General features: G+C 45.6%; 1 protein-coding gene across 2 annotated transcripts in view; it reads left to right on the top strand.

Moving 5' to 3' along the window:
* The window catches only part of LOC121543649 (solute carrier organic anion transporter family member 1C1), a 67600-nt gene that overhangs the window by 10892 nt on the left and 43733 nt on the right, over nucleotides 1-12975 (top strand). For both annotated transcript variants that reach the window (XM_041853688.2, XM_041853687.2), the window contains exon 2: nucleotides 69-232. In XM_041853688.2, the coding sequence (XP_041709622.1) occupies nucleotides 83-232 (150 nt within the window). In that variant the 5' untranslated portion in view covers nucleotides 69-82. The remainder of the gene's footprint in view (nucleotides 1-68; nucleotides 233-12975) is intronic.

The raw sequence follows: 12975 nt of genomic DNA, 5'->3' as shown, positions 1-12975 counted from the left end.
GCTGCAAACACACTTATTTTCTGGATAGGAAGAGATCTGGGTCACATGCTTGAATTATCTATTTGCAGGGTTGCATGCATCAATGCCAAGAAATTTCATTAGGGGAACTTTGCCCAAGGAAAACGAGAGCTATCTGTGTAGGATGGAGCCGGAGGCCAAGGAGAGAGGGACGACAGAGAACAGAGGCAGCTCCTCTACGAGGGAGCAACACTCCTCCTGCTCCAGCCTCAAGGTATGATCAGAACCTCTAGGCCTCCCTCTGCCGCTCTCTGATTCTCTTTGCCTCTGACTCTCTGACTTTCTCTGACTCGCTTAAGGGCTCTATTCAATCCGTATAAAGGAAGTTCAGCGTTACAGCGTGATTTAAATTTAAAGACAATGTTCCCGCATTAGTGGAGACTGCATTCATGTCGGCGCAATCGGAAATTACCTTTACATTTTGTATCACACAATTGGTACCGCTTCAGCAATACAGATTGAATAGAGCCCTAACTCTCCTCTCCTCTCTTCCTCCTTCCTCCTCTCCACCTCTCCTCTGCATGCCTCCTCTCCTGTTAAGGTTAGCGTTTAGTGGGGGGGCGGGGGTAAAGCTGATCCTATAGGGCAACTTCTACCTGGAACTTTCTCTAGGTATACTATTCCTCTGTTGTGGCAGGAAGAGCAGCCATACTGAACTCTATTTCACCTGACAAGGGGATGTTCCAGCTCATTTGACCACATGTAAGTCAGTGAGACCATGTGTGGATGTTACATGTTTTTCTCCTTTCCTGTTAGCTAACCATGTTGTTTAACATCATTGGGCCTTAATAGCCTTTCATTCCAAGTTTAAGGACCAGACATTGAAATGGGTTTAATATATTTTTTGAGGGAATTGAATGGCTGTGAGAAGGATTCAGGAGGGGAATGAGAACATGACGGATGAAGCCGAAGGCTGCAGATGAAGGCTGTAGAGTTTGGCTTGTAGACATCAGGCCATGGTAGTTAGGCTGCTGTGGTGATGGCAATCCCCAAAAAGAGAACTCCAAATTAGTCTGACCCTGGACAGGAAGTGAGTTGTTCTGGACTGCAGGTGCTGAATGGTTGGCAATATAGTTGAGGTAGGACAGCGTATGGACGAGATGCCCACGGAGTGACCCAACCTTAGACCCCAGGAGAGCAAGCAGAAGCGACTGTGGCAAGGGAAATAAACTCTTGAAGGAAGAAAACCTTGAGAGGAACCAGGCACAGCTAGGAGGCCAACCCTCTTTTGGCTGGTTGGGTAGGAGTCAGTGCGTGAGGTAGTTGGTGTCCGTAAAAGGAGGCAGGGACTAGAAAACAGTGCTAGAGTTAATGTGGGTTCTGAGAGATGAGCATGTTGTGTGCTCTCCTGATGTTGACGTCAGAGCGGATGTAGGAATGATAGGCTTGAGAGGACCAGTGTGTGAGGAGTTGTATGGTATGGTCTGGGATGCTGTGTCGAGATGCCATGGATGCAGCTCCGATGTGGAAGGAGAGTCCTGAGAATTGATCAGCAGGATAGCCATACAGTCATAGTATTTGTCTCAGATGGGAATGGAACCAGATTTAGTGATGAACAGTGGATTGGATGGAGAGGCATGTTGAGATTGTCTGAGCTGTTGGAAGTAGGTGAGTGGTTGGTAAGGGCTGAGGGTAGATGTTAGCCGGAACAGGTAGACTGTTGTGGTTCTGCCAAACTGATCGGTTTATTGTGGAGGACGATGTCTAACATACTGAGAATTTCTGTAGGTAGAAAATTAGGATGTAAATTCGGAACGTCGCAGGCAGCGAAAAATGCAAAAGAAACATAAATCCCAGCGTAGAGAGACGTAACCTAATCTCAGCATCTGGATGCAGGCAGACAGGATGTCAATGGTGATTGGCTGGTGACAAGGGTGGGCGGAGGTCGGCATCTGAATACTTGAACAGAGGCAGTTGGTTCACATCTAGTAGAGGGTCTCAGCTGGTAAAACCAGGGGCCGAACCGCTGCAAGATCAGTTGGAACGTAACTAGCTGAGATGTGGGAGTTCATGGCTGGTAGGGATGGAAGGTGAGGCACTGCGGGGGTGGCAGTCATGGGACCAGCGGTGAAGAGAAGGCGCCCGTAGAGCTGTCAAGAGTGCCCCAGTATGTGCTGACATATCACTGCAGGAGCCTGGTGGCAGTAGCATTCGTAGATTGTTGCGCCACCAAAATAAATGGTCAGATCCATAACAATGGTGTGGTAGTCATCCAACTCCTAGCGGCGAGAAGGGTGAGCTGAGCAAATGACGTCTCTGTAGTACAAGAAGGCCAAGGAAGGGGCCGGGGGGACCTGAAGTGGGGAGAGGTCGGCAGAGAGTGGGTGAGCCGTTGCTGGAGCAGCGTTCACGGGGCTAGACGGACCTGAGGTGGGGAGAGGTCCTCACTTGCAGAGAGAGGGGGTGAGCCGCTGCCGCGGTCACGTGGCAAGCGGGACCTTGTCTACTGGCGAAGTGAGGAAGAGACTGGATGCGAATTGAAGTGGAGGGTGTTGGGTGGAGGAAGAGCCAGGTCTGCCGTCAAGAGGGAATTGTGAGCCGGAGGGCAGGGCTGGGCTGCAGCCAACAGTGAAAACTGGAACATCGAGGCAATCGGCTCACTGAACTGAGAGGTCACAGCTGTGAGGAATAGGGGCAAAGCCACAGCTGGCTGAGCAGTCGTCGCTGGCAGAGAAGGTGAGGCACTGCAACAGTGGCGGTCACAGGACGAGTGGGACCAGAGGCGAAGATGGAGTTTGTCACTGGTGGAGAGGGAGGGTGTGTCACTGTGGGAGGAACAGTCATGCGCCGGCGGGGCCTGAGGTGGGGAGAGGTCGTCACTGGCAGAGAGTGAGGGTGAGCCACTGCTGTAGCAGTGGACAAGGGGCCAGCGGGACCTGAGAGGGGGAGAGCTACTAGTGGTTGTAGCCGGGAGGCCAGAGTGGCCGGCAGTGAAGACTGGAACTGCGAGACAGTCGGTTCACTTAACTTGGACAGAGTTGCAGCTGTGGCCACCTCCTATCATCCTGCAGACCGGCCTTCTCACTCTAGAAATGCCATCTTCATGCATGTTCAGCAGTCTTATGGCTTGGGGGTAGAAGCTGTTAAGGGGCCTTTTGGACTAGACTTGGCGCTCCGGTACTGCTTGCTGTGCGGTAGCAGAGAGAACAGTCTATGACTTGGGTGACTGGAGTCTTGGACAATTTTTTGGGCCTTCCTCTGACACTGCCTAGTATATAGGTCCTGGACGGCAGGAAGCTTGGCCCCAGTGATGTACTGGGCTGTACGCACCACCCGCTGTAGCTCCTTACGGTCGGATGCCGAGCAGTTGCCATACCAGACGGTGATGCCAACTGGTCAGGATGCTCTCGATAGTGCAGCTGTATAACTTTTTGAGGATCTGGGGACCCATACCAAATATTTTCAGTCTCCTGAGGGGCAAAAGGCGTTGTTGTGCCCTCTTCACGACTTTCTTGGTGTGTTTGTACCATGATAGTTTGTTGGTGATGTGGACATCAAGGAACTTGAAACTCTCGACCCGCTCCACTACAGCCCCGAGGGGCCCCCGTGTTGAGGATCAGCGTGGCAGATGTGTTGTTGCCTACCCTTTACCATCTGGGGCCGGCCCGTCAGGAAGTCCAGGATCCAGTCCCAGGGTCCTTAGCTTAGTGATGAGCTTTGTGGGCACTATGGTGTTGTAGTCAATTAACAGCATTCTCACATAGGTGTTCCTTTTGTCCAGGTGGGAAAGTGCAGTGTGGAGTGCGATTGAGATTGCGTCATCTGTGGATCTGTTGGGGCGGTATGCAAATTGGAGTGGGTCTAGGGTTTCCGGGATGATGGTGTTGATGTGAGCCATGACCAGCCTTTCAAAGCACTTCATTGCTACCGACGTGAGTGCTACGGGGCGGTAGTCATTTAGGCAGGTTACCTTCGCTTTCTTGGGCACAGGGATTATGGTGGTCTGCTTGAAACATGTAGGTATTACAGACTCGGTCAGGGTGAGGTTGAAAATGTCAGTGTAGACACTTGCCAGTTGGTCCGCGCATGCTCTGAGTACATGTCCTGGTAATCTGTCTAGCCCCGCGGCCTTGTGAATGTTGACCTGTTTAACGGTCTTGCTCACATCGGCTACGGAGATCAAGATCACACAGTCGTCCGTCATGTTTTTCATCGGCAGGAACTGGGAAACTAGTCAGGATCGAGGGAAAGATGAGCAAAGTACAGAGAGATCCTTGATGTAAATCTACCTCAGAGCGCTCAGGACCTCAGACTGGGGTGAAGATTCACCTTCCAACAGGACAACGACCCTAAGCACACAGCCAAGACAATGCAGGAGTGGCTTCGGGACAAGTCTCTGAATGTCCTTGAGTGGCCCAACCAGAGCCCGGACTTGAACCCGATCGAACATCTCTGGAGAGACCTGAAAATAGCTGTGCAGTGACGCTCCCCATCCAACCTGACAGAGAAGAATGGGAGAAACACTCCAAATACAGGTGTGCCAAGATTGTAGCGTCAAACCTACATTTTACATTTTTAGTCATTTAGCAGACGCTCTTATCCAGAGCGACTTACAGTTAGTAAGTGCATACATTTTCATACTGGCCCCCCGTGGGAATCGAACCCACAACCCTGGCGTTGCAAGCGCCATGCTCTACCAACTGAGCTACACAGGACCCACGAAGGCTCAAGGCTGTAATCACTGCCAAAGGGGCTTCAACAAAGTGCTGAGTAAAGGGTCTGAATACTTATGTAAATGTGAATTGGGCAGAGGCCGGCTAGTGGTGATTGTTTAACAGTCTGATGGCCTGGGGATAGAAGCTGTTTATCAGTCTCTCGTTCCCAGCTTTGATTCACCTGTACTGCCTCCGCCTTCCAGATGTTTGCGGGGTGAACAGGCCATGGCTCGAGTGGCTACACACAAAAAAATGCTGGGTTGTTTGGTTGACCCAACTGCTGGGTTGTTTGGTTGACCCAACTGCTGGGTTGTTTGGTTGACCCAACTGCTGGGTTGCAGGCATTGGGTAACTTGGTTGGGTTATTTTCTTTCAAAACTGCTGTGTTATTGAGATATGACCCAGCGGGTCAGATCAGAAGACTGGAGGCATAGTTTAGTAGGGGCATGGCATTCAGCTAGTTCTTTTTAGCCACCCATTAGAGTAAATGTAATTCCTGTTCATCTGTTCTGTTGCATAGTTATCACATGTTAAGAACATTGAACATTGACATTTTTGTAGCTTCAATGACACTTACAGAAGTGTGATAGCTCCTTAAAAGCCTATGTAAATCCCATTATTAGGAGGCAATAATTATACATATATTATAATATGTAATAAATAATCAAAATATTATAGAACAAAATTACATTTGCAGTATGTAAACTTAACCTGATGAACAGGAATGACACTCTCATTACTCTCATGGGTGGCCAATAAGAGCTAGCTGAAAGCCACGCCCCCAATAAATCACGCCTCCTGAAAATAGCCTAAGGATTACATTAAAAAAGACCCAGCTGCTAGGTCAACCCAGAATGAGAGTACAAAATACGGGTTCGGGTAATCCCAACAGCACAACATGTTGGGTTATTCACGCAACCCAACTGGCTGGGTCAAAATAACCCAACATTATTTAACCAGCACTGGGTTACCAAATAACCCAAATTGGCTTGTTTTCAGACCAGTGTAAGGTCCTTGATGATCTTGGCCTTCCTGTGGCACCGGGTGCTGTAGATGTCCTGGAGGGCAGGCAGTACCCTCTGGAGATCCCTGTGGTTGCGGGCAGCAGTGATACAGCTCGATAGAATCTGTTGAAGTTTGTGAGGGTCTTAGGGGCCAAGACGGATTTCTTCTGCCTCCTGAAGTTGAGGAGGTGCTGTTGCGCCTTCTTCACCACGCCGTCGGTGTGAAGGGACCATTTCAGGTCCTCAGTGATGTGCACGCAGATGAACTTGAAGCTTTTGACCCTATACACTGCAGCCCCGTTGATGTGGATGGGTGTGTGCTCTCTCTGCTGTCTCCTGTAGTCCACGATCAGCTCCTTCATTTTGTTGACGTTGAGGGAGAGGTTATCTTCCTGGTACCACTCCGTCAGGCTCTCACCTCCTCCCAGTAGGCTGTCTCATCAATGTTGGTAATCAGGCCTACCACTGTTATGTCATCAGCAAACTTGATGATTGAGTTGGAGAAGTGTGTGGCCACGCAGTCATGGTTGAACAGGGAGTACAGGAGGGGGCTGAGCACACACTCCTGTGGTGCCCCCGTGTTGAGGATCAGTGTGGCGGAGGGGTTGTTGCCTATATTCACCACCTGGGGTCGGCCCGTCAGGAAGTCCAGGACCCAGTTGCACAGGGAGGGGTTCAGACCCAGGGTCCTGAGCTTAGTGATGAGCTTGGAGGGCACTATGGTGTTGAAGGCTGAGCTGTAGTTGATGAACAATATTCTTACATAGGTATTCCTCTTGTCCAGATATTGCAGAGTGCAGTGCGATGGCGATTGCGTCATCTGAGGATCTGTTGGGGCAGTATGCAAATTGCAGAGGGTCTAGAATGTTGGGTAAGGTGGAAGTGATATGATCCTTAACTAGCCTCTCAAAGCACTTCATGATGACCGAAGTGAGTGCTACAGGGCGATAGTCATTTAGTTGAGTTACTTTCGCTTTCTTGGGTACAGGAACAGTGGTGGAAACTGTGAAGCAAGTGTGGACAACAGACATAGGGAGAGATTGAATATGCCTGTAAACACTCCATCCAGCTGGTCTGCACATGTTCCGAAGATGCGGCTTGGGATGGCGTCTGGGCCGGCAGCCTTGCAAGAGTTAACACGCTTAAATGTCTTACTCACGTCGGCCATGGACATCGGGAGCACACAGTCCTTGGGAGTGGCGGGGGATCACGTCAGCGGCTCTGTGTTGTTTTACTCGATGCGGGTGAAGAAGGTGTTTAGCTTGTCCGGGAGCGAGGTGTCGGTATCCGCGGCATGGCTGTGTTTCCCTTTATAATCCGTGATTGTCTGGACATGCGTTTCGTGTCTGAACCGTTGAATTGTGACTCCACTTTGTCCCTGTACTGTCGTTTTGCCTCTTTGATTGCCTTACGGAGGTCATAGCTGGTCTGTTTGTACACGTCCATGTTCCGAGTCACCTTGCCGTGGTTAAAAGAGGTGGTTAACCTCTGGTTTGGATAAGTTCTAATCATAAAAGTAGGAACAACATCCTCTATGCACTTCCTGATGAACCCAGTCACCGAGTCAGTGTATACAGTGCCTTCAGAAAGTATTCATACCCCTTGACTTATTCCACATTTTGTTACAGCCTGAATTCAAAATGGATTAAATAGCTTTTTTTCTCTCACCCATCTGCACACAATACCCCATAATGACAAAGTGTTTCAATGTTTTTTATATAAAAAATACAAATGAAATACAGAATCTAATTTCCATAAGTATTCATACCCCTGAGTCAATACATGTTAGAATCAACTTTGGCAGTGATTACAGCTATGCACACCTGGATTGTACAATATTTGCACTTCATATTTTTTTTTATTCTTCAAGCTCTGTCAAGTTAGTTGTTGATCATTGCAAGACAGCCATTTTCATGTCTTGGGGCCATAGATTTTCAAGCCGCTTTAAGTCAGGAACATTCAATGTTGTCTTGGTAAGCAACTCCAGTGTATATTTGGGCTTGTGTTTTAGGTAATTGTCCTGCTGAAAGGTTAAATTGTCTCCAGTGTCTGTTGGAAAGCAAACTGGACCAGGTTTTCCTCTAGGATTTTGCCTGTGCTTAGCTCTATTCCGTTTCTTTTTATCCAAAAAAAACTCCCTAGTCCTTGCCGATGACAAGCATACCCATAACATGATGCAGCCACCACCATGCTTGCAAATATGAAGAGTGGTACTCAATGATGTGTTGTGTTGGATTTGCCCCAAGCATAAAGCTTTGTATTCAGGACATAAAGTTCATTTCTTTGCCACATTTTTTGCAGTTTTACTTTAGTGCCTTATTGCAAACAGAATGCATGTTTTGGAATATTTTTATACTGTACAAGTTTCCGTCTTTTCACTCTGTCATTTCGGTTAGTATTGTGGAGTAACTACAATGTTGTTGATCCATCCTCACTTTTCTCCTATCACAGCCATTCAACTCTGTAACTGTTTTAAAGTCACCATTGGCCTCATGGTGAAATCCCTGAGTGGTTTCCTTCCTCTCCGGCAACTGAGTTAGGAAGGACTCCTGTATTTTTATAGTGACTGCACCATCCAAAGTGTAATTAATAACTTCACTATCCTCAAAGGGATATTCAATGTCTTTTTCTTTACCGATTTACCAATAGGTGCCCATCTTTGCGAGGCATGGGAAAATCTGTTTAAAATTCACTACTCGACTGAGGGACCTTACATATCATTGTATGTGTGGGGTACATACAGTGGGGAGAACAAGTATTTGATACACTGACGATTTTGCAGGTTTTCCTACTTACAAAGCATGTAGAGGTCTGTAATTTTTATCATAGGTAAACATCAAATGTGAGAGACGGAATCTAAAACAAAAATCCAGAAAATCACATTGTATGATTTTTAAGTAATTAATTTGCATTTTATTGCATGACATAAGTATTTGATCACCTACCAACCAGTAAGAATTCTGGCTCTCACAGACCTGTTAGTTTTTATTTAAGAAGCCCTCATGTTCTCCACTCATTACCTGTATTAACTGCACCTGTTTGAACTCGTTACCTGTATAAAAGACACCTGTCCACACACTCAATCAAACAGACTCCAACCTCTCCACAATGGCCAAGACCAGAGAGCTGTGTAAGGACATCAGGGATAAAATTGTAGACCTGCACAAGGCTGGGATGGGCTACAGGACAATAGGCAATCAGCTTGGTGAGAAGGCAACAACTGTTGGCGCAATTATTATAAAATGGAAGAAGTTCAAGATGACGGTCAATCACCCTCGGTCTGGGGCTCCATGCAAGATCTCACCTCGTGGGGCATCAATGATCATGAGGAAGGTGAGGGATCAGCCCAGAATTACACGGCAGGACCTGGTCAATGACCTGAAGAGAGCTGGGACCACAGTCTCAAAGAAAACCATTAGTAACACACTACGCCGTCATGGATTAAAATCCTGCAGCGCACGCAAGGTCCCCCTGCTCAAGCCAGCGCATGTCCAGGCCCGTCTGAAGTTTGCCAATGACCATCTGGATGATCCAGAGGAGGAATGGGAGAAGGTCATGTGGTCTGATGAGACAAAAATAGAGCTTTTTGGTCTAAACTCCACTCGCCGTGTTTGGAGGAAGAAGAAGGATGAGTACAACCCCAAGAAGACCATCCCAGCCGTGAAGCATGGAGGTGGAAACATCATTCTTTGGGGATGCTTTTCTGCAAAGGAGACAGGACGACAGCATCGTATTGAGGGGAGGATGGATGGGGCCATGTATCGCGAGATCTTGGCCAACAACCTCCTTCCCTCAGTAAGAGCATTGAAGGTGGGTCGTGACTGGGTCTTCCAGCATGACAACGACCCCGAAACACACAGCCAGGGCAACTAAGGAGTGGCTCCGTAAGAAGCATCTCAAGGTCCTGGAGTGGCCTAGCCAGTCTCCAGACCTGAACCCAATAGAAAATCTTTGGAGGGAGCTGAAAGTCCGTATTGCCCAGCGACAGCCCTGAAACCTGAAGGATCTGGAGAAGGTCTGTATGGAGGAGTGGGCCAAAATCCCTGCTGCAGTGTGTGCAAACCTGGTCAAGACCTACAGGAAACGTATGATCTCTGTAATTGCAAACAAAGGTTTCTGTACCAAATATTAAGTTCTGCTTTTCTGATGTATCAAATACTTATGTCATGCAATAAAATGCAAATTAATTACTTAAAAATCATACAATGTGATTTTCTGGATTTTTGTTTTAGATTCCGTCTCTCACAGTTGAAGTGTACCTATGATAAAAATTACAGATCTCTACATGCTTTGTAAGTAGGAAAACCTGCAAAATTGGCAGTGTATCAAATACTTGTTCTCCCCACTGTAGATGAGGTAGTCATTCAACAATCATGTTCAGCACTATAATTGCACACAGAGTGAGTCCATGCAACTTGTTATGACTTGTTGAGCTAATTTACTCCTGAATTTATTTAGGCTTGCCATAACAAAGGAGTTGAAAACTTATTGACTCAAGACATTTCAGGTTTTCATTTTTTATTAATTAGTAAAAATGTCTAGAAATATAATTCTGCTTTGACATTATGGGGTGTAGTGTGTATGTCAGTGACACCAAATCTAAATGTAATCCATTTTAAATTCAGGTTGTAACACAACAAAATGTGGAAGAAATCAAGGGGTGTATATACTTTCTGAAGGCGCTGTACTATTCCCAGAGGTGATCCGGAACATTTTCCAGTCTGCATGATCAAAACAATCCTGAAGCATAGATCCCGATTTGTCAGACCAACGTTGAACAGTCCTTACCACGGGTGCTTCCTGCTTAACGGGGAATGGAAACTCTAGGATTTAGAATACCAGCAAACTGGCATTTAGAATACCAGCTAACAAAGCTCAATTTTAGTCTCATCTGACCAGAGTACCTTCTTCCATATGTTTGGGGAGTCTCCCACATGCCTTTTGGCGAACACCAAACGTGTTGCTTATTTTTTTCTTTAAGCATTGGCTTTTTTCTGGCCACTCTTCCGTAAAGCCCAGCTCTGTGGAGTGTACGGCTTAAAGTGGTCCTATGGACAGATACTCCAATCTCCACTGTGGAGCTTTGCAGCTCCTTCAGGGTTATCTTTGGTCTCTTTGTTGCCTCTCAGATTAATGCCCTCTTTGCCTGGTCCGTGAGTTTTGGTGGGCGGCCCTCTCTTGGCAGGTTTGTTGTGGTTGCATATTCTTTCCATTTTTTAATAATGGATTTAATGGTGCTCTGTGGGATGTTCAAAGTTTCTGATATTTTTTTATAACCCAACCCTGATCTGTACTTCTCCACAACTTTGTCCCTGACCTGTTTGGAGAGCTCCTTGGTCTTCATGGTGCCGCTTGCTTGGTGGTGCCCCTTGCTTAGTGGTGTTGCAGACTCTGGGGCCTTTCAGAACAGGTGTATATTACATTTACATTTTAGTCATTTAGCAGCTGCTCTTATCTAGAGTGACTTACAGTTAGTGAGTGCATACATTTTCATACTGGCCCCCCGTGGGAATCGAACCCACAACCCTGGCGTTGCAAACACCATGCTCTACCAACTGAGCTAGTGTATATACTGACAGATCAAGTGACACTTATATTGCACACTGGTGGACTTTATTTAACTAATTATGTGACTTCTGGAGGTAATTGGTTGCATCAGATCTTATTTAGGGGCTTCATAGCAAAGGGGGTGAATACGTTATTAATTTTTTAGACTTTTTTGGAACAACTTATTTTTTTCATTTCACTTCACCAATTTGGACTATTTTGTGTATGTCCATTACATGAAATCCAAATAGAAATCCATTTAAATTACAGGTTGCAATGCAACAAAATAGGAAAAACGCCAAGGGGGATGAATACTTTATGCCTCGACACAATCCTGTTTCGGAGCTCTACGGACAATTCCTTCGTCCTCATGGCTTGGTTTTTGCTCTGTCATGCGCTGTCAACTGTGGGACCGTATATAGACAGGTTTGTGCCTTTCCAAATCATGTCCAATCAATTGAATTTACCACAGGTGGACTCCAATCAAGTTGTAGAAACATCTCAAGGATCATCAATGAAAACAGGATGCACCTGAGCTCAATTTCGAGTTTCATAGCAAATGGTCTGAATACTTATTTACATAAGGTTTCTGTTTTTTAGTTTTAATAAATGTGCAAAAATTTCTTAACCTGTTTTCACTTTGTCATTATGGGGTATTGTGTAGATTGCTGAGGATTGTATTTGTTTGAAAATCCATTTTAGAATAAGGCTGAAACATAACAAAATGTGGAAAAAGTCAAGTTGTCTGAATACTTTCTGAAGGCGCTGTATGCATTAAAACATATTACAAATGTAGTCTTACATTTGATAAAGACATGCACAAGTAATATAATATTAATAAAGCAATAACTTTATTGAAAGAATAAGGATAAGGGGATACATTGTGGGTTCGATTCCCACGGGGGGCCAGTATGAAAAAATGTATGCACTCACTAACTGTAAGTCGCTCTTTAGTCAAGAGCGTCTGCTCAATGACTAAAATGTCAAATGTAAATGTAATAACCATAACATTATATACAACATTCATCTCAGGGATATTGTCATCAAAATTGAACTGGAATTACTAAATATTATAAGAATAAGGAATATACTATAATAACAATAATGGGCTTTTACAACTTATATTTCTTCTTACATACATTCCTCTAGGCCTATAGCCTAATACTTGAAGAGTCAGAATTAAAAGCATGCAAGAACAGGGAAATGACCTGTGACAATCTGAGCTACTGGGTGAAGACTAGGAGACCATTTACTAGTACCTAGCTATGTATGGTATGTACAGTTGAAGTCGGAAGTTTACATACACTTAGGTTGGAGTCATTAAAACTAGTTTTTCAACCACTCCACACATTTCTTGTTAACAAACTATAGTTTTGGAAAGACGGTTAGGACATCCATATTGTACATGACACAAGTAATTTTTCCAACAATTGTTTACAGACAGATTATTCCATTTATAATTCACTGTATCACAATTCCTGTGGGTCAGAAGTTTACATACACTAAGTTGACTGTGCCTTTAAACAGCTTGGAAAATTCCAGAAATTGATGTCATTGCTTTAGAAGCTTCTGATAGGCTAATTGACATAATTTGAGTCAATTGGAGGTGTACCTGTGGATATATTTCAAGGCCTACCTTCAATCTCAGTGCCTCTTTGCTTGACATCATGGGAAAATGAAAAGAAATCAGCCAAGACCTCAGAAAAAAAATTGTAGACCTCCACAAGTCTGGTTCATCCTTGGGAGCAATT

Source organism: Coregonus clupeaformis, chromosome 28 (assembly GCF_020615455.1).
Source record: "Coregonus clupeaformis isolate EN_2021a chromosome 28, ASM2061545v1, whole genome shotgun sequence".
Lineage (NCBI taxonomy): Eukaryota > Metazoa > Chordata > Actinopteri > Salmoniformes > Salmonidae > Coregonus > Coregonus clupeaformis.
Note: the sequence above shows the minus strand (reverse complement) of the source record. Positions and strands in the feature narration are given on the sequence as shown.